Here is a 20,938-nt window from a genome sequence, read left to right as displayed (position 1 = left end):
TTAATTATTTGAACCTGTAGACTTGTATCCTGAAACAAATAAGTAGAAAAACAGACCCCCAGCAAGATAATGTACGATGTTTTAAAATAAAAAATCGGAAAGAAGCACAGAACCTGCCACTTGTACTCTTAATAACAACTCTTTGGCCTTGAATTTCTATAGAACTAGCTCAGAGCCATTGCTGATATCATTTCATGTGATCCCAAAAAGAGCCCTGGGAGGTGAGGAGAGGAAGCCTCTTCACCAGGGTCCCCAGCAGATTACCTGCCTCTATTCCCACACCTATAATCAATCACCCACAAATAGCAACTCACCTCCAAGTGCTTCAGGGATGGCCCCCACGCAGCCTAACGTGAGAGAGGGTAGGCTATTGCCCAGAACTCTTTACTGGGTGTGGAACTTCCCCAGTAAACGATAAGCTGGACCCTCCACTGACTGACAACATTCATTCCCATCATTAGGAGGCGGAGCATTTCCGAAAAAATTCTTTTGATTCCTGCTTCCTAGGCCTTTGAGAGTGGACTTCCAAAGGCCTGAGTCACTTGCAGGAGAGAGCTGTGTTTGAGTGGGTTTAATCCACTCCACTGATAGAAATCAGTGTTTTCATGTCAAGGGACATGTGTATAGAAGTAAGTCCTCAGAAACCAAAATGGATATAAGTCATCTTGCTAAATGTCCAGCTCTTGGAATATAAGATTATATAATAAAACTCAATAGCAGGTTCTAAAGTGTTAGAACCTCCTGGCTGTGAGCGTCTCACCTGAAATTGTTTGTGGCTACCTTGAAATAGTAAAACTTAACAATGCAGCGCTATACAGTTTCACTAAGAGCGTCCAAGGTAAGCACTGTTGTTGTTGTTTTTTTGCGGTACGCGGGCCTCTCACCGTGGTGGCCTCTCCCGTTGCGGAGCACAGGCTCAGGACGCGCAGGCTCAGCGGCCATGGCTCACGGGCCCAGCCGCCCCGCGGCATGTGGGATCTTCCCGGACCGGGGCACGAACCCGCGTCCCCTGAATCGGCAGGCGGACTCTCAACCACTGCGCCACCAGGAAGCCTAGATAAGCATTGTTTTAGTCACCATCACAGAGGTTACGCACTGCAAAAAAATTCTTTTATGGAGCGCACCTCTAGCCAGAGGCTGGAGTGACTCAGAACGCTTTTGAAACCTCCCCCATTGTTGCCATGCATTCCACTGCGCTACTCCAAGCCATTCCATGAATGCCGTCTATTCACCCGAATCTTAAGACACCTCCGTGTGGACTTCCAGAATCTGCTGCACTGACCGTTGAAATCCTTAGCCTCCTCGTGCGTTCCAGAATAAGAGATTTAAAATTTCTCGCATAACTTCTGCCGTTTCTAGCTGAACAGTGAGCTGGGAGAGTTTTCCACTCGTCCACATTCTCTCTAATGTTCGGTTATTATACGCAAAAGACTATGTTTCTGCGAAAGAGCAGATGGGGCAAACAAGGTGAGACACAGATGCTAATCTAACGATATGTGCTAGTTTATCCCAACCGTACTTGCAGAAATATTTGCTATTTAAAAAATAAAAGCGCACCTGAAGGAGCTGGGGCCCGTGGCTGTCACCATGGGTGGCGTGTGCATTTGGAGGTTCCTAATTCTTTCCGGCATGGCCTCCTTCTCGCCCAGGCCACCGGGGCACCACCCTCGCAGATCCTTGGGGGAGAGGAGATGGAGAGATATCCTACCTGCTGTGATTTGCACTGTGCACAGTCTGTTTTTCAGAAAGGCTGATGTGCTTTAGAAACCGGAGTTAAGAAAATGTCAGCCCCTCCAGAGGTGGCATAAAGGGGAAGGGATTCGAGAGGTTGCCTCAGCCTCTGAAGGGAAGCAAACATCAAAAGCTCTTTTGCAAGTGGGACCTATGACACCTCTGCTTGTGTGTCTTTCATTGGGCTGGATATGGGAGCCAGGGGCTCACCGTTTGTTCTTTTCTCTTTTTGAATTTTATTTTGTTTACTTTTTTATACAGGAGGTTCTTATTAGTTCTTGTGAGTCAGCTCTGGGGCTAATGGGATCCATAAGGAGGCTGGCGTTGTTTTTCCTCTGCTGCCTTTCAAGGCTGAGGGCCGGACGCTCGTTTGGATTGGGTGACGGGCACGCCTAGCAGTGACCCTGGGATGGCCCCACCAAGCCCTCAGGCATGTGTCAGAGGACCTCTGGGCCATCTGCATCATTTGCTTACATTTCAATTTAACAAAGCCTGTTTGAGCATCTTCTCTACTCAAGAAAGATGGTGCTAAGTTGCAGGAGCTAAAGAGATGGGTGAGGGACTTCCCTGGTGGTCCAGTGGTTAAGACTTCACCTTCCAGTGCAGGAGTCACGGGTTCAATCCCTGGTCGGGGAGCTAAGGTCCCACATGCCTCGCCGCCAAAAAACCAAAACATAAAAAAAAGAAGCAATATTGTAACAGATTCAATAACGACTTTAAAAAAATGGTCCACATCAAAAAACAAATCTTGAAAAAATAAAAAATAAAATAAAGAGATGGGTGAGACACGCAGTCCTTTATCTCGGAGAGCAAACGCGCACCTCACAGGGCCTTGACGTGTGCCCTCAAATACGGGCCCAGATGCCACGCCTGCCTGCAGAGCTCCAGGGTGGTCGGGAACTGCAGGATGGGCTGGGGCCCTGGACTAGCTGGGTGGGCACCCAGCGCCCAGGAGAGGGGACTCGTTCAGGAGACACTGCCGGGCATTCAGTCCAGAACTCCCTCTCGTTAGCATTCATGTCCAGAAACATGTCAGCTGTCTGAGAGAGACTCAGAGCGACAGCTGTCTTCTAAGCTGTCACTTGACATCCACACTTCAGACGCATCAAGTAAAACAGAAACGAGATGCTCTGTAAGATGCACGTGTGATCAGCCAAGGATAACCTGGAGCCTTTTCTTGCCCCCCTAGAATAACCCCAGCAATAAGCTGGTGAGCACAAGCAACACAGTCACTGCAGCACACATCAAGAAGTTCACGTTCGTCTGCATGGCCTTGTCACTGACGGTAAGGAGAGACCCATCCCCGCCCCCGCCTTTGTTTGTTTCTGGAAAGGGGGGTAATTGCCATTTTAAAGGGAGAGGTCTTGTATTCCATAATACGATGTTGTGCTAGATTAGATAACAACCTCTTCGAGACATTTTCATCCCAAAATATGAGCGATCATTGTTCAAGGAGGGTGTTGAGTCTAAGAATAGAGAGTCAACTTCTCGCGTTTCTAAGGGCTTCTTACGTGCTGAAGAAAGGCAGGCTTTGCCTTTAATGTTTAATACTCTTACTGATAATTTCCAGCCCATTTTTAAACACCCAGAGTCAACTATATAACCATCTCTGTCCCTTTTCCAAATTTAATTGGTGTTGTTTGTTTCGCTGGTAAAAGTGCCTTTCCTCATACGTGTACGCTGATGTAGCCTCCCTATTTATTTATCATTCAACACTTGCTTGTCAAGCACGTACTGGATCCCAAGCCCTGTGCCATCTTCAGGGATACAGGTGTGAACAAGTGTGGATAACACCTCACTGTTGGCAGGGCCTGTCAGTGACTCTGCACAGCCTTAAATAAACAGCACACATCCTTCCTTTATCAACTCCCCTGGGTAATTCAAATGTAGGAGACATAACGTTCAAAAAAAAACATGGAAAAGATTCCTACATGCTCTATAATCCAAAGCACATTGTGTATAATTTAAGGTTGTTTATGACATTTATCAACAGTCGTAAGAAAATAACATCATCCACTTCACATTGTAGACTGTGCCTTTTGGGTTCTAAAGATGGAGATGAGAAGAGGCTAAAAAGAAATAGGGGTCTTTTGAACTCAGTTCCTTGTTTGTTGTTGTGACTACATGTGTCCTATTAAGTCCTGTAGCAGTTCTCCGTTTTTATAGTACAATGTAAGAATGTAGCAGAAACGCCTGGGTGTGTGCAGCCCCATCATAAATGACTGATAAGGTGGACGTAAGGCAATGAGGTTTGGGGACATGCTGATGACAGGAACACACTGACCACTGTCCCTCTGGCCATTATCACAAGAACCACTTAGCTAGATAAGCCCTCATAGTGGTCCTTTAAAATCAAGCCCGACACACATTTTAAGCCTTTTATGGACTTTTTTTCAAAACCCACAGCTTAATATTTGATCGATTGATCCAACACCTGAATAGATTGTATCAAGGGCAACACAAGATATAGAGCCCATCACCCAACACCTCTGACACCAGAGTCATGACCTTGCATTCTCAGCTGTCCCGTCACTCCAGCCCAGCCCTTCCCCCGCAGTCTTTCCCTCCTGAAACTGGGAAACTGCAAGGGGCGGGTGTGTGTGTGTCAGAAGCCTATTCCAGGCCATGTCCCAGGGGTGGGGGGAATCTCTGGTAGCATGCCTGGCTGAGTCAGGACGGGTTGCCCCTGGCAACCCTGCTCTCCTGGTTGCCTTATTTCTCCCTGTGGTGGGCACGTTTTTCCATAGTTCCCTAAAATATTAGCGAAACACTACACAACCTTGAAACCATTCAAAAGAGTATTTGGGGAAAAAACAGAGAAGATTTCTGCCCCAGGAACAGACCTCAGCTTTTGGAGACTGTGTTAAGTGACCGGGAGTTGAGAGCTCAGCTGGTTCGGGTGCCAGGCTCTGCGACTGTGACCTCATCCGTCGCCGAGAGCTGGGAGCTTTCGGTCATTGCTCGCTCTGCTATCCAGAGTCCGGCCGGGTCTCCCGTCTCTGCATTTAAACTTCCTTCCGCAGCTGTGCTTGAGTCCAGTGGAGAACTTTACCAGACTGGGTTTGAGGATATTCCTTCCCTCCTTCAGTTCACGGGCAATAACCTGTACTTCTCAAACAAGAGCCACAAGTGTATCTTGAAATGATAACCAAGTAAGATCTAGAAAAACGCTTTGGTTTCCCATGTAGAGGTTTTATTTACTTAATAAATTCAATTAGTCTAATCCTACCGTCTGTAACTAGAAGTATCTCAGGGTAGATTTGTCCCCATAGAAACAGAGACTCAGAATCCTGTGTTGGAAAGGAACTTGGAGATGAACTGATCAAATCCCATCATTTTTTAGTAAAGGAAATGACCCAGAGAGGATAAGAGGATAAGTGACTTGCCCCAGTACCCAGTACTGGCAGACCTCGCTTTATTGCACTTCGCAGATAATGCATTTTTTTTTTACCCGTTGAAGGTTTGTGGCAACCCTGAGTTGTCAGACGATGGTAAGCATCTTTTAGCAACGAAGTATTTTTAAATTAAGGCACGTACATTTGTTCTCTAGACATAACGCTATATTGCACACTTAAGAGACTACAGTATAGTGTAAACATAACTTTTATATGCACTGGGAAACCAAAAAATTCATGTGACTCGCTTTGTTGCAACCTGCGCTTTATGGTGGTGGCCTGAAACTGAACCTGAAATATCTCCAAGGTATACCTGTAAATAATAAAACTTAAATTTTTTCCTTGCTTTATCGTGATATTCACTTTACTGCAGTGCTCTGGAGCCAAACCTGCAGTATCTCCAAGTTCTGCCTGTAACAACGCCAGCTGGAAGCCAGACTTCCAAGCTCATTCTCTGGGGCCCTTTCCTCTGTATTGTGCTGTTTCCAACAGGCAGGAACAGGTATCTGGCCCTGAGGCTCTGGACTGAGGCACTTGCTGGCATGCTTGAAGCGGTGGTTTCTTCAACACTAAAAACAGTAGTATCTGAGTTTGCAGCTTATGGTGTGTCTCACATACATTATCCTTATAACGATTCAATCAATTGGTCCAACATCTTGGCTAGAGGAATTGCCATTAAAAGATACACAGAAAAAAATGTTAGGGCTTTTTCCCCCTAAATTCAGTGTTTCACTGTCACTATAAAGCGTACACCTTTTTACAGTATTTATCTATTTGTTCTTCACATCTGTTATTCCTTGTAGGCTCTGAACTTCCCTAGGCAGGGTCTGTGGCTTAGTCACCTCTTATCCCCAGGGCTTAGCATCCTGCCTGACACAGAAGGGGCACAATAAGCAGAACACAAATACATGAATCAATTAATACTTACCTGTGAGATAAGGATCAGAAAGGCACCAATGGCACCCCCCCCATGAGCAACAATCTCCTCATTTATACTCAGCTTATTCTATTTTTAAAGCTTTGAAGATGCCCTTTACTCTCAAGTCTATTTTCCCTTTTTTAATTTTGAAACTTCTTAGTGTCAGGAAGTTAACGTAGCAGAGCACGTAAGATCAGCACATCATGTGGATTCCAGTGGATGATACTGTGTACAAAGTACGAGCCTTCTGATGGTTCCACAGCTTTCTATGCATCGCCTAGTGTTAGAGCACTTTCCTGAGCTCTGATCCTTTGGGCATAAATAGCTCTTCTGCCTGGGACTTTGAGAAGAGCTGACCCCACAGATCCTGCAGACACTTAATGACCCAGTGACGCTAACTGCTGTTCAAACGAAAAGGTGTACTGTCTACAGCAAAAACTCATCTTGCAGTCAGGATGGGTTTACTCTTCAGGCCCTGACATTTCGGGTTCAACATCCTCCTTTGCCTGTGAAAGATACTTTTTTTTTTTTTTTTTTTTGCGGTACGCGGGCCTCTCACTGTTGTGGCCTCTCCCGTTGCGGAGCACAGGCTCCGGACGCACAGGCTCAGCGGCCAGGGCTCACGGGCCCAGCCTCTCCACGGCATGTGGGATCTTCCTGGACTGGGGCACGAACCCGTGTCCCCTGCATCGGCAGGCGGACTCTCAACCACTGAGCCACCAGGGAAGCCCGAAAGATACTTTTGACAGTTAGTAAGAGACTAATATTTCAGAATGCTACAATGCATGTATGTGTTTATTCCCTAGTATAGATTTTCAATTTAAATTTAGAGCGTCTATCCAACTCTAAAAGTTGGTTCTTCCCTCATTTTCTCATCCAGGCGTCTGTCTGATCCACTGGGCTTCAAGAAAAGCAGCAAATGCCTTCTGCCCAGTTGGAAGAGGAAGTGGATCTAGGAGGAGAGGAGAGTAGGAAAATAGAAGTATTTCCCAAGTAGCATCTTGCTTTCCTGCCTTCAGAGCTGCCTTAGGAACGCTTAGTGAAGTGCTGATTGATTTCTTTAGACCATCTGATGCGAATGAGGACAGGGGGAGCTTTAGTTGATCCAGAAGATTAGCTTCAAAATGGTAGAACTGTCAGATAAAAATTAATCCTCTCAATAGCAACAAAGGAGTGGGCACGAGGCAAACCAGGGTTAGCAAGGTGACTGCAGACTGACACGCCGCTGTTAGGGGCAAAGGAACACACAGTTCAAAAATATGTACAGTTTAAATCGATTTGGAAGAACAGCTTCAGATGGTATGCTGCTTGGTGGGCGCTTGTGGTGTAGTGGCCACACAGAGGGGATCACAGACCAGCCATCAGAGCTGCACAGGAGAAGGCAGGACCACAGAGAATAAGGCTGTAGCGGTGCCGGGGTCAGAAGCAAACAGCCAGTTTTGCCCTGAACCTTCTGGTAGAACCATGGTCTCCGTTGCTTATGTGACTGACTGTAAAGCCCCATCATAATTAGTGTGTCCTGGAAGGCCGCGTTTCTCTAGTAGACAACCGTGGTGATCACAGACAGAGGGTGGTGGCAACGAGCTTGTGATATAAGGAAGCAGAAGCATCGCTCCTTCCTCTTGGGGAGAAGAACTGGTAATGCTAAACTTACAGAAACATGGCCACTTGTAAACCCGTTGGGACTTACCATGATTCCCTCCTGGATTCCAGATTTGGGGGTAAGATAGTAACCATGAACCAACGTAGGGTATGTCTTTTCAACAGCCTTTTTTGTGCAGAGCAGCATCCTCAAAAGGTAACAGACCAGGGGCTTCCCTGGTGGTGCAGTGGTTGAGAGTCCGCCTGCCGATGCAGGGGACGCGGGTTCGTGCCCCGGTCCGGGAAGATCCCACATGCCGTGGAGCGGCTGGGCCCGTGAGCCGTGGCCGCTGAGCCTGCGCGTCCGGAGCCTGTGCTCCGCTGCGGGAGAGGCCACAAGAGTGAAAAAAAAAAAAAAAGGTAACAGACCTCCATATTCTGGGATGTTAGGCCAGTTTGCTGAAGCCAATGGATGGGCTTGCTAAATTTACCAGACTTGCCAACTTACCCCAAACGTGTGGGTTTTTTTTTTTTAATTTTTTCTAAAGTTCGTAGCAAATCATATTAAATGGGGAAGTTTTAACAGCTTTAGATGATTTTAGTTAATCAGTTTCCATTTTGACTTCACAATGGCATTTTTTAAACATTTGGTGTTTTCTTAAGCTCCCCACTGCTCTAGTTTGGGGGAGCTGTTGCCAAGAGAGGGGGCCCCTCTGGGGCCAGAGGGGTGGGGAAGAATCCTTGCAAAGCACAGCCTGGGCTGCTGCTGAGGCCTCCCCAACCCCCTTTTTACAAAATGGAAATGGGAGTGCATCCAGATGGATGCTGGTAGGCAGAGCCAGCATGGCAGCTTTGTGCAGCGAACAGCCTACACGGTCACACCGAGCACCACCCGGGTGCTGAACCCGGAGGGGCAGGAGGGCAAGTGCAAAGAGCAGGAGATGGGAGAGACAATGTCAGGGAGATGGAGAGTGCAGGTCAGAAGGAGAAGCGGAGAGAGACCATGGGTCGGGAAAAGAAAGGGGAGGTGGAGAGTCAGAGGAAATGGAGCAGAATGACAGAGGTGGGTACAGTAGACCGTGGGGAGGAGGGAAGGCCCCAGAGACCCCTAGAGCCTTCACAGCCCCCCAGGGACCTGCCAACCCTTCCAAGCCATATTACTGTAAACTTCAGAAAGCTTTAAAAGAGGTAGGTTTTTAAGAAACCAGTAACTGTGACAAATTATTGGTTGGCCAAATAGGCTATTTCACAGGTTGATTTTGGGTGAACTGGACTGTTTCAGGATGGCAGGTGTGAAGAGGGATTCTTTTTTTTTTTAATGCTCATTTATTTACTTATTTATTTTCTTATTAGTCATCTGTTTTATACACATCACAGTATACATGTCAATCGCAATCTGCCAATTCATCACACCACCACCCACACCCCCCACCGCTTTCCCCCCTTGGTGTCCATACGTTTTTTTCTCTACTTCTGTGTCTCGATTTCTGCTCTGCAAACCGGTTCATCTGTACCATTTTCTAGGTTCCACATATATGCGTTAATACACGATATTTGTTTTTCTCTTTCTGACTTACTTCACTCTGTATGACAGTCTCTAGATGCATGCATGTCTCTACAAATGACCCAATTTCGTTCCTTTTTATGGCTGAGTAATATTCCATTGTATGTATGTACCACATCTTCTTTATCCATTCGTCTGATGACAGGCATTTAGGTTGATTCCATGACCAGGCTATTGTAAACAGTGCTGCAGTGAACACTGGGGTGCATGTGTCTTTTTGTATTATGGTTTTCTCTGGGTATATGCCCAGTAGTGGGATTGCTGGGTCATATGGTAGTTCTATTTTTAGTTCTTTAAGGAACCTCCATACTGTTCTCCATAGTGGGTGTAGCAATTTACATTCCCACCAACAGTGCAAGGGAGTTCCCTTTTCTCCACACCCTCTCCAGCATTTGTTGTTTGTAGATTTTCTGATGATGCCCATTCTAACTGGTGTGAAGTGATACCTCATTGTAGTTTTGATTTGAATTTCTGTACTAATTAGTGATGTTGAGCAGCTTTTCACGTGCTTTTTTAATATTGAGCTGCATAAGCTGTTTATATATTTTGGAGATTAATCCTTTGTCCATTGATTCGTTTGCAAATATTTTCTCCCATTCTGAGGGTTCTCCTTTCGTCCTGTTTATGGTTTTCTTTTCTGTGCAAAAGTTTGAAGTTTCATTAGGTCCCATTTGTTTATTTTTGTTTTTATTTCCATTACTCTAGGAGGTGGATCAAAAAAGATCTTGCTGTGATTTATGTCAAAGAGTGTTCTTCCTATGTTTTCCTCTAAGAGTTTTATAGTATCCGGTCTTATATTTAGGTCTGTAATCCATTTTGAGTTTATTTTTGTGTATGGTGTTAGGGAGTGTTCTAATTTCATTCTTTTACATGTAGCTGTCCAGTTTTCCCAGCACCACTTATTGAAGAGACTGTCTTTTCTCCATTTTATATCCTTGCCTCCTTTTTCATAGATTAGTTGACCATAGGTGGGTGGGTTTATCTCTGGGCTTTCTATCCTGTTCCATTGATCTATATTTCTGTTTTTGTGCCAGTACCATATTGTCTTGATTACTGTACCTTTGTGGTATAGTCTGAAGTCAGGGAGTCTGATTCCTCCAGCTCTGTATTTTTCCCTCAAGACTGCTTTGGCTATTCGGGGTGTTTTGTGTCTCCATACAAATTTTAAGATTTTTTGTTCTAGTTCCGTAAAAAATGCCATTGGTAATTTGATAGGGATTGCATTGAATCTGTAGATTGCTTTGGGTAGTATAGTCATTTTCACAATATTGATTCTTCCAGTCCAAGAACATGGTATATCTTTCCATCTGTTGGTATCATCTTTAATTTCTTTCATCAGTGTCTTATAGTTTTCTGCATACAGGTCTTTTGTCTCCCTACATAGGTTTATTCCTAGGTTTTTTATTCCTCTTGTTGCAGTGGTAAATGGGAGTGTTTCCTTAATTTCTCTTTCAGATTTTTCATCATTAGTGTATAGGAATGCAAGAGATTTCTGTGCATTAATTTTGTATCCTGCCACTCTACCAAATTCATTGATTAGACCTAGTAGTTTTCTGGTGGTATCTTTAGGATTCTCTATGTATAGTATCATGTCATCTGCAAACAGTGACAGTTTTACTTCTTCTTTTCCAATTTGGATTCCTTTTATTTCTTTTTCTTCCCTGATTGCCAAGGCTAGAACTTCCAAAACTATGTTGAATAATAGCAGTGAGAGTGGACATCCTTGTCTTATTCCTGATCTTAGAGGAAATGCTTTCAGGTTTTCACCATTGAGAATGTTGTTTGCTGTGGGTTTGTCATGTATGGCCTTTATTATGTTGAGGTAGGTTCCCTCTATGCCCACTTTCTGGAGAGTTTTTATCCTAAATGGGTGTTGAATTTTGTCAAAAGCTTTTTCTGCATCTATTGAGATGATCATATGGTTATTATCCTTCAGTTTGTTAATATGGTGTATCACATTGATTGATTTGTGTATACTGAAGAATCCTTGCATCCCTGGGATAAATTCCACTTGATCATGGTGTATGATCCTTTTAATGTGTTGTTGGATTCTGTTTGCTAGTATTTTGTTGAGGATTTTTGCATCTATATTCATCAGTGATATTGGTCTGTAATTTCCTTTTCTTGTAGTATCTTTGTCTGGTTTTGGTATCAGGGTGATGGTGGCCTCATAGAATGAGTTTGGGAGTGTTCCTTCCTCTGCAGTTTTTTGGAAGAGTTTGAGAAGGATGGGTGTTAGCTCTTCTCTGAATGTTTGATAGAATTCACCTGTGAAGCTATCTAGTCCTGGACTTTTGTTTGTGGGAAGATTTTTAATCACAGTTTCAATTTCACTACTTGTGATTGGTCTGTTCATATTTTCTATTTTTTCCTGGTTCATTCTTGGAATATTATACCTGTCTAAGAATTTGTCCATTTCTTCCAGGTTGTCCGTTTTATTGGCATAGAGTTGCTTATAGTAGTCTCTCAGGGTGCTTTGTATTTCTGTGGTATCTGTTTTAACTTCTCCTTTTTCATTTCTAATTTTATTGATTTGAGTCCTCTCCGTCTTTTTGTTGATGAGTCTGGCTAATGGTTTATCAATTTTGTTTGTCTTCTCAAAGAACCAGCTTTTAGTTTTATTGATCTTTGCTATTGTTTTCTTTGTTTCTATTTCATTTATTTCTGCTCTGATCTTTATGATTTCTTTCCTTCTGCTAACTTTGGGTTTTGTTTGTTCTTCTTTCTCTAGTTCCTTAGGTGTAAGGTTAGATTGTTTATTTGAGATTTTTCTTGTTTCTTTAGGTAGTCTTGTATAGCTATAAACTTCCCTCTTAGAACTGCTTTTGCTGCATCCAATAGGTTTTGGATCATCGTGTTTTCATTGTCATTTGTCTCTACGTATTTTTTGATTTCCTCTTTGATTTCTTTAGTGATCTCTTGGATATTTAGTAACGTATTGTTTAGCCTCCATGTGTTTGTGTTTTTTACTTTTTTTTCCCCTGTAATTCATTTCTAATCTCATAGCGTTGTGGTCAGAAAAGATGCTTGATATGATTTCAATTTTCTTAAATTTACTGAGGCTTGATTTGTGACCCAAGATATGATCTATCCTGGAGAATGTTCTGTGCACACTTGAGAAGAAAGTGTAATCTGCTGTTTTTGGATGGAATGTCCTATAAATATCAATTAAATCTATCTGGTCTATTGTGTCATTTAAAGCTTGTGTTTCCTTATTAGTTTTCTGTTTGGATGGTCTCTCCATTCGTGTAAGTGAGGTGTTAAAGTCCCCCACTGTTATTGTGTTACTGTCGATTTCCTCTTTTAGAGCTATTAGCAGTTGCCTTATGTATTGAGGTGCTCCTATGTTGGGTGCATATATATTTATAATTGTCATATTCTTCTTAGATTGCTCCCTTGATCATTATGTAGTGTCCTTCCTTGTCTCTTGTAACATTCTTTATTTTAAAGTCTGTTTTATCTGATATGAGTATTGCTACTCCAGCTTTCTTTTGATTTCCATTTGCATGGAATATCTTTTTCCATCCCCTCCCTTTCAGTCTGTATGTGTCCCTAGGTCTGAAGTGGGTCTCTTGTAGACAGCATATATATGGGTCTTGTTTTTGTATCCATTCAGCAAGCCTGTGTCTTTTGTTTGGATCATTTAATCCATTCACGTTTAAGGTAATTATCGAGATGTTTGTTCCTATGACCATTTTGTTAATTGTTTTGGGTTTGTTTTTGTAGGTCCTTTTCTTCTCTTGTTTTTCTCACTTAGAGAAGTTCCTTTAGCATTTGTTGTAGAACTGGTTTGGTGGTGCTGAATTCTCTTTGCTTTGGCTTGTCTGTAAAGGTTTTAATTTCTCCATCAAATCTGAATGAGGTCCTTGCCAGGTAGAGTAATTTTGGTTGTAGGTTCTTCCCTTTCATAACTTTAAGTATATCATGCCACTCCCTTCTGGCTTGTAGAGTTTCTGCTGAGAAATCAGCCGTTAACCTTATGGGAGTTCCCTTGTATGTTATTTGTCATCTTTCCCTTGCTGCTTTCAGTAATTTTTCTTTGTCTTTAATTTTTGCCAGTTTGATTACTATGTGTCTCAGCATATTTCTCCTTGGGTTTATCCTGTATGCGACTTGCTGGGCTTCCTGGACTTGGGCTTTCCTTTCCCATGTTAGGGAATTTTTTGACTATAATCTCTTCAAATATTTTCTCGGGTCCTTCCTCTCTCTCTTCTGCTTCTGGGACCCCTATAATGCGAATGTTGTTGTGTCTAATGTTGTCCCAGAGGTCTCTTAGGCTGTCTTCATTTCTCTTTATTCTTTTTTTTTTAGTCTGTTCCGCAGCAGTGAATTCCACCATCTGTCTTCCAGGTCACTTATCCGTTCTTCTGCCTCAGTTATTCTGCTATTGATTCCTTCTAGTGTAGTTTTCATTTCCGTTATTGTATTGTTCATCTCTGCTTGTTTGTTCTTTAATTCTTCTAGGTCTTTGTTAAACATTTCTTGCATCTTCTTGATCCTTGCCTGCATTCTTTTTCCGAGGTTCTGGATAATTTTCACTATCGTTATTCTGAATTCTTTTTCTGGAAGGTTGCCTATTTCCACTTCATTTAGTTGTTTTTCTGGGGTTTTATCTTCTTCCTTCATCTGGTACATAGCCCTCTGCCTTTTCATCTTGTCTGTCTTTCTGTGAATCCACAGGCTGCAGGATTTTAGTTCTTCTTGCTTCTGCCATCTGTCCTCTGGTGGATGAGGCTATCTAAGAGGCTTGTGGAAGTTTCCTGATGGGAGGGACTCGTGACGAGTGATTCTTAACAGGCTGCTCCAGGGTGGGCTTCATGACCCCAGATTCGAATTATGCTGAGGTCATGGGACTGTGCCAGGGTCTCCAGACTGTGTCACACTGGCCTCCCTCAGCTTCAGCAAATGGAGGCTGCGTGGTGATGGCCCCAGCGGCAGCAGTGGCGGTGGTGAGTGTGTGTGTGTGTGTGTTTCCGTCACTTAAGGCAGAGAGAGAAGGGAGACTTGCCCTCCAACCACAGTGCCTCACACAATAGGATGCAAGGGTATCTGAGGCCAGTGGCTGTTACTACTTAAGGATCTATTTCTTTTAAAAAAAGAGTTAAAATAGGTGTTTACTCTGGATCCACCCTGAGCCTTGCCTTTTGACATCAATGCATGGTAAAAAGGGAAAGTGCGACTCTGCACTCTACCCCGAATCTTCTATTCTGATGATTTTGGGGTGAATTATGTCCACCCCAAATTCCTATATTGACATTCTAGCCCCAGTGCCTCAGAATGAGGACTTATTTGGAAATACGTTTCTGATGAGGTCCTGGTAGGTGAGTCAGGTGGACCCCTCATCCAGTCTGACTGGTGCTCTTAGAGGAGGGGGTGTGTGGACACAGACATGCACACGGGGCTGGGGGGCGGTATGTGGAGACTGGAGTGATGCCGCCAGAAACCTGGAGGCCTGGAGCAGATTCTTCCCTGGCACCTTCAGAGGGAGCATGGCCCTGCCCGCACCTTGATTTTGGTGTCACTCCAGGACTATGAGACAATCAATTGTTAGGCTGCCCGGTTTGTGGTACTTTGTTACAGCAGCCCTAGCAAACTCATACACTGATGTTTCTGAAAGAACGGAGTCCTCTTGTCATTTAAGGCCACATGGATTGATTGACCAGAACTAATTAATCAAATGATTTGCTTTCTTTTTAAATTCTCCACTTACTGTTTCCATAACACATTTGTATTCTTGTGTTTCCAGCTTCTCCAGGTGAGAATCTGAGTGTAGGATTTGCTTAGAAATATTGTTCATGCAGGTCAGCCCTGTCCCCACATTTATGTGATTAACTATGTCCGGGCTGATGGGGCTTCTTTTTGAGGGGCGGGTGGTTGTTGGCATCATAGCATCCAGTAGAAGTACCAGTGTTCTATTTAGGTTGTTTTGCTTTTTGGGTTTATTCTTCTTTCCATTAGTTGAACAATCCAATGCATCTCACCCCGGCCCCTGCAGAGCCACCATCACGAGCACTGAAAAGCCAAAACATGTTCACAATTTCCAAGGAACAAATTAAGTTGCTAGTATTTTATCCAGTTGTATTTATACCCCCAAATTGTCTCAAAACCTTGATCCCTTCTGCTGCTTCCTGCATAAACAGTAGTATCTGATTTGGCACAAAACCGTAAAAATTACTTAGTTTCAGCATCACCTGTCAGTACACACCTGTATTCTATAAAGAACAGGTGCAGAGCCACCCCCTGAAGGGGTTTGGGAACCAGGGAGAAGACACCTGTGTTCTCCCCCAGCTCCTGCAGAAGAGTCTTGATTGGCCCGTGGATCCTACACATTCCCAGTGCTGCCTGCCGGACCCCAGCCTCACATCGAGGATGTGGTTCACAGGCTCCACTCCGAGGGTTTTCTGGTGCAAAAGCAGATTTATCAGAGGGAGAAGGCAGTCAGGAATCGTTCCACACAATATTCAAGATAACCCAGGGGGGATCAATTCATAGACTTCCAGGAGCTATATTTTATGACTCTCTGTGGCTTTTTAAAAAATCACTTTTATTCATCTCAGCTTAAAGACAGAAGCAGTAGGGGAGCATTTTTCTTCTTAGCCGGTGGGCACATTACAGTATGCAATGGTCAGATGTGTGGTCCAGACCCTCCCAGCAATAATCACGATGAGACGTGTGGACAAAATGATGCCGTGATATTCGTGGCCGCTTGGTTTTCTGATTTCAGCATCTGCTCTCGCTCCCAGGTGCTTGGGGCTCTGAACACCAGCAACTTCCTGGTGAACTTTGATATCCTGTGGATTTATGCTGATAAGACATGTAAGGGGTCAGCAAAGCCCATGTAAAATATCTTAAAACTTTTTTTGTAAATTATCTCAGGAAACACTGAATAGACATAGTGAAATCAGCACATGAGGACGTAAAACGCCATTAGGTGCGCTAAGTGATCATTCTGTGTTTAGTGAAGCCAGAGAACATTGGACCCAGAAACAAGAGAAAACAATCAAGGATTATTCTGGTTACACAGAGGTATTTCCCCAAAACATTAAGGTAACATAAATCAAACACTGGTACTTCTATTGGATGCTGTGATACCAACCACCCTCCACCCTCACCCCCTAAAAGCCCCATCAGCAAAGACATAATTAAGCACATAAATCTGGGGACAGTGATGACCTGCATGAACAGTATTTCTAAGCAAATCCTACGTTCAGATTCTCACCTGGAGAAGCTGGAAATACAAGAACAGAGATGTCTTACGGAAACAGCAAGTGGAGAATTTAATACCTGCTTTACTTCTCCCGGCACTTAGGTGTCTTCTGCACCTGCAGGCAGACTAAGAGAGTGAACGGGGAAGTAAAATCAGTCTTAGCTAACGGATACATGGCCTTTACTGAAAATGTTCTTTATTTTACCTTAAAGCGTTTTACTGCATTTCCAGCTCTGGGTGGGAGTGCCCACTTGTTCAGGCAGTGAAGGAAACACGATTGAGTTGTGCCGTGAGATTATTTCCGGAGTCTTTTTGAACCTCCTGAGCCCAGGGCCAGCCACAAAGAACCACCGTGTGACACTGAGAAAAAGCACGTGTGGCAAATAATAGTGCCTGGGAAACCTCCTCATCATTCATCAGGTACCAGACAGTTTTCAAAGGCCTGCCTTTAATCCTCCCTCAGAGATGGCTCTTAACCGATGTGGCTCGAGGAATGAATCGGCCCTTACCCAAACAAACAAAAACAAGAAGGTTTGGAGAGCCGGCCCCTGTGAACCGGAGATGGATTCAGATGCAGGGCTGGGCATGGTGCCAAGGGCCCTGGGCTCTGTGACACTTGACTGCCCTCTTTGAGGATTTTGATTTAAAAGGGGTGGGTTGGGAAGGGTCAGAGAACCAAAGGAGAGGGAGTAGCTTAGGCTTGAATTCAGGGCCACATAACACAGTGTTCATGGATGTGGGCCCAGAGGCCCCAGGGCCTGGGTTCAAACCCTGACCCTACCGCTCACCAGCTGGGTGGTCTCTGAAAACTATAAGCCTGGGCTTCCCCAGCTGCCATGTGGGCACGAGAAGAATACCCACCTTATAAGACTTTGCAAAGGGGTAATAGCTTAGCATACAGCGCCTGGCACGCTGGAAGCAAAGAATGCCAGCTCTCTCCTTGGTCCCCAGACACGTGGGATTCCACGTAAGGAAAGGACGGCTGTATCTGTAAATAAGTGGCTACTGGTATTTTCGACGCCAGTGAATAATTTTATGAATTTTTCTAGTGATATCTATAATACCCTTCCCAATTTCTGTGGGATTTCTTTTCTTTTGGTGTTTAAAATAAATTCAGCTTCTTGATAGATTTATACATACCTTCTCTAGACAGACCTCACCCACACACGAGACACATATTGCACATTTTTCTCCCTGAGAACTTGGGAAAGTTCTTTGGATGTCCCATCACCCCTTCCTGTTTAAAGCCTCCAATCCCCGGTGCTGACAGTGTTCGTTCCAGCCTTTGTTCCTCTTGTTAATTCAGAAATGTCAGTTACCCACAAGCTTCAGTGAGCGCTGAAAGAGAAAAATTGATATATTTAGTCCTCTGGCTTAGACGTCTGATACATCAGTACACACCAACCAAATATTAGAAATGCCAGTGAGGAAAGATTTTTAAGCACACTTGGATGCGTTGCCAAACTTGTCTAGAGCGTGGGTGATGGAACGCTTTCCGTGGGATGGGTGATGCCTAGGGTTTCTCTATTTACAGCACAGCTCCCCAGAGAACGAGCACGTGCATATTTGTTCACGCAGTCATTCAACAAATGCTTGAGCCCCTGCTGCATACCAGGTCCCAGGGCTACCATGGTGAAACTAACACACAGAGTCTCTTTTCTTAGGGGGGGTTCATAATCTCATGGAGAAGACAGGCAATTAACATACACTATGGTGTTGGACGGTGCGTTAGTTTTCTGTGGCTCCCGTAACAAATGACCACAAACCTGACGGCTTAAAACATCAGAAATTTATTCCCTCCTAGTTCTGGAGGCCGGAGGTCAAAATTCAGTTCACTGGGCTGAAATCAAGGTGCTAGCGGGGCATACTCTCTCCAGTGGCTTTAGAAAAGAATCCATTCCTTGCGTCTTCCAGCTGCTGGGGGCGGCCGGCATTCCTTGGCTGAATCACGCTGATCTCTGTCTCACGTCGCCTTCTCCTCTGTGTGCCTACCTTTTCTATAATAAGGACATTCGTGACGGTATTTAGGGGCCCCCCCCAGACATTCCCAAGCAATCTTATCTCAAGATCCTTAACTTAATCACCTCTGTCGAGCATATAAAGGAATGAATACTCGTTCTGGGGATTAGGAAGGGAATATCTCTCTGGGTGGCCATAATGCAGCCTTCTACAGGGAAACACAGCTGCTTGGGAGAAAAAAATGAAGTAAAAGGAAAGAGGAGGAGGGAGATGCTGTTTTGGACTAAGGGGTCACATTTACAGTAAGCAGGATGTCCCGCAGGCCAGCGCTCTCTGTGCGCTCGCAGCCGTGGAGGCAGGGACATCCCCCCCACAGCCCCCCGCCCCCGGCTGAGTGGTACCTCCATGCACTCACCTGCACTACTTCAGCCATCCTTTCTGCTCAGTGTCTCCCTGTCCCCACTGCCAAGTTCTCGCAAATCTCTCCTTCCTATCTACGTTTCAATGTGCTCAAGTCTCCCAACTTTATAAAAAAAAAAAAAATCTAAAGAAAACATAAAAATCATGTCTTTATCCAGCAGCCCCCCTACGTTTCTCCTCCCCTTGGCATCCAAGCTCCTTGAGAGAATTATGCAAAAGCACCTCAAGCCCACCCTTCCCGCTGCTGTTGGCCACATCTGTGCTCCCCACCTGTGCCATCTGCTGTGCCCACCGCAGCCCCCCGCCTCCTTCTTCAGGGGCAAAGGGCCCCACTTCCTTCCTAGATGGTTCCTGTGGGCTGCGTTCTTGTCACCACTCCCTGTTGTCTCCTTAGAGAGCTTGCCCTGGTCCCTGCAGACTAATGCCCCAGCTCCCCCGGGCGCCGTCCGGTTCTCACCTGCCGTGTTTGATGCATCCTTTGCTCATTTCCCATGGCTTCTGCGCCCCTCTCCTCGGCCGCTTTTCCCTCTTCCTTTCTGAGTGTTCCCGCACAGGCTCCTTGGTGGAACATCCCTCTTCCTCACTCTGAGTGATCATCCCCCTCTGCCCATCTCCCTCCTAAGCCCTCTCTCTGCAGGTCGTGGCTTCAGGTGCCGTGTCTGGCTGATTCCCAGATCAGCATCTTTGACTCCCACCTCCCTCCTGAGCTTCAGGCCCAAACATCTAACTGCCTCCTGCCCAGAGATGCACTCTGATTTCCCAGGGGCGCTGACAACTCCTCCTGTCCCAAAGCGGACTCGATGGCCTGCTCGTGGCCCTGGGCTTTTTCTCCTCTCTGCTCCCTATTTCAGTGACTAGCAAGGACTCCTGCCTGCTTGGTTTTGCCAGAGACAGAAGCCTGGGCTCATCCTCAGCTCGGCTCTCTTCCTCACCCTGACATCCCCTCGGGGACAGGGCCGGGCCTTGGCCTCCCCCTCCATACCCCTCGGACCTCCCTCTCCTCCATTCCCCACATCGCTTCCCTGTTTCTGCTTCTACAGCTCCCGCTCAACGGGGACCACAGCCCCCAGTGGGGCTCTAGACACGTCCCCTCCAAACCAGTCCTCGTGGAGCGGCTGGTGTAGAGACCTCCCAGGGGCCAAACCCTAGTCAAGCAGTACAAGGCGCATCTCAATGTCCTGCCCCCCGTTCCAGCCGCGCAGAGCACGTGGAGCTGAGGGGCCACTGTGTGTTCGCGCAGCCCAGGCCTCTGCTCACGTTGTCCCCTTGGCCTGAAACCCTCTCCCTGACTCCTTGTTCAGCGTATGTGACTTGGACTGTCAGCCGGCTTCCCACCCCCTGAGGCCCCCGCTGTCCCCGTCATGCCCCAAGTCCCCCATTGTGACTCAGCGCTCTGTAGCCACCGGGTCTCCATGAGCACTGGCGTCATCTCTGCCGTTGTCAATGTCCAGCATCCGGCACAGTGGCTGGCCCAGGACAGGTGCCCAGTAATTATTTTTTGAGTGAGTTTATGTATGAAGCCCAGTGTCATAATAACAAACTGATCGCTGCGGGAATCAGTAGGTCACTGTAGAATCAAAACCATAGAAGTAACAGATCCGACTCCCTGAGAGGCGGGAAGGAGGCTGTGAAGACGGACTGCAGTGTCCACAGACGAAGGGCTGGTGACACTCCTCTCTGCCCTTAGTGTCCATCTAATCCCTCTTCCACGTGGCAGCCCTCCAAATAGCCAAAGCCCATTTCCAGGCCTTTTGAACAGGCTTGGCTTCCAGTCCCCACGGTGTTTTGGTTGTTGTGCTCCTTGAAATTGTTCCAGGTTGTTAGCGGCCTCTGAGAACGTGGGGCACAAACGCCACATCAGGTCTGACCTCGGCTAATGGGCTAGAATTGTCCAGTTTTGACTTTATAGTTTTCCTTAATGCAGCCTAAGCCTACATGGGCTTTTTCATTTAGCCACATGGCACTGTTAGCCAACAGTAAGACCCAGTTGACCTTATTCTCATGATCGTCGGGGGCTGGCCCCTTCTTGAATCCATCTTCGGGGGATTTGCCAACCTCGAGCTTCCTGGTGTCTCCCCACTTCATTGCTTTCTCAGCAACGCCAACGCGTGTTTTCGCTTCAGGTGATGTTAGTGGTCTGGGACTTGCACAGGCAAAATGCT

General features: G+C 45.5%; 1 protein-coding gene across 1 annotated transcript in view; it reads left to right on the top strand.

Annotated features, from left to right (window-relative positions):
* ANKH (ANKH inorganic pyrophosphate transport regulator) overlaps positions 1-20,938 on the top strand; it is a 144,939-nt gene that overhangs the window by 105,010 nt on the left and 18,991 nt on the right. Inside the window, exon 8 of the mRNA XM_081233527.1 lies at positions 2,921-3,016. Within this exon, the coding sequence (XP_081089653.1) occupies positions 2,921-3,016 (96 nt within the window). The remainder of the gene's footprint in view (positions 1-2,920; positions 3,017-20,938) is intronic.

This window comes from Mesoplodon bidens, assembly GCF_964165515.1.
Source record: "Mesoplodon bidens genome assembly, chromosome: 4".
Lineage (NCBI taxonomy): Eukaryota > Metazoa > Chordata > Mammalia > Artiodactyla > Ziphiidae > Mesoplodon > Mesoplodon bidens.
Note: the sequence above shows the minus strand (reverse complement) of the source record. Positions and strands in the feature narration are given on the sequence as shown.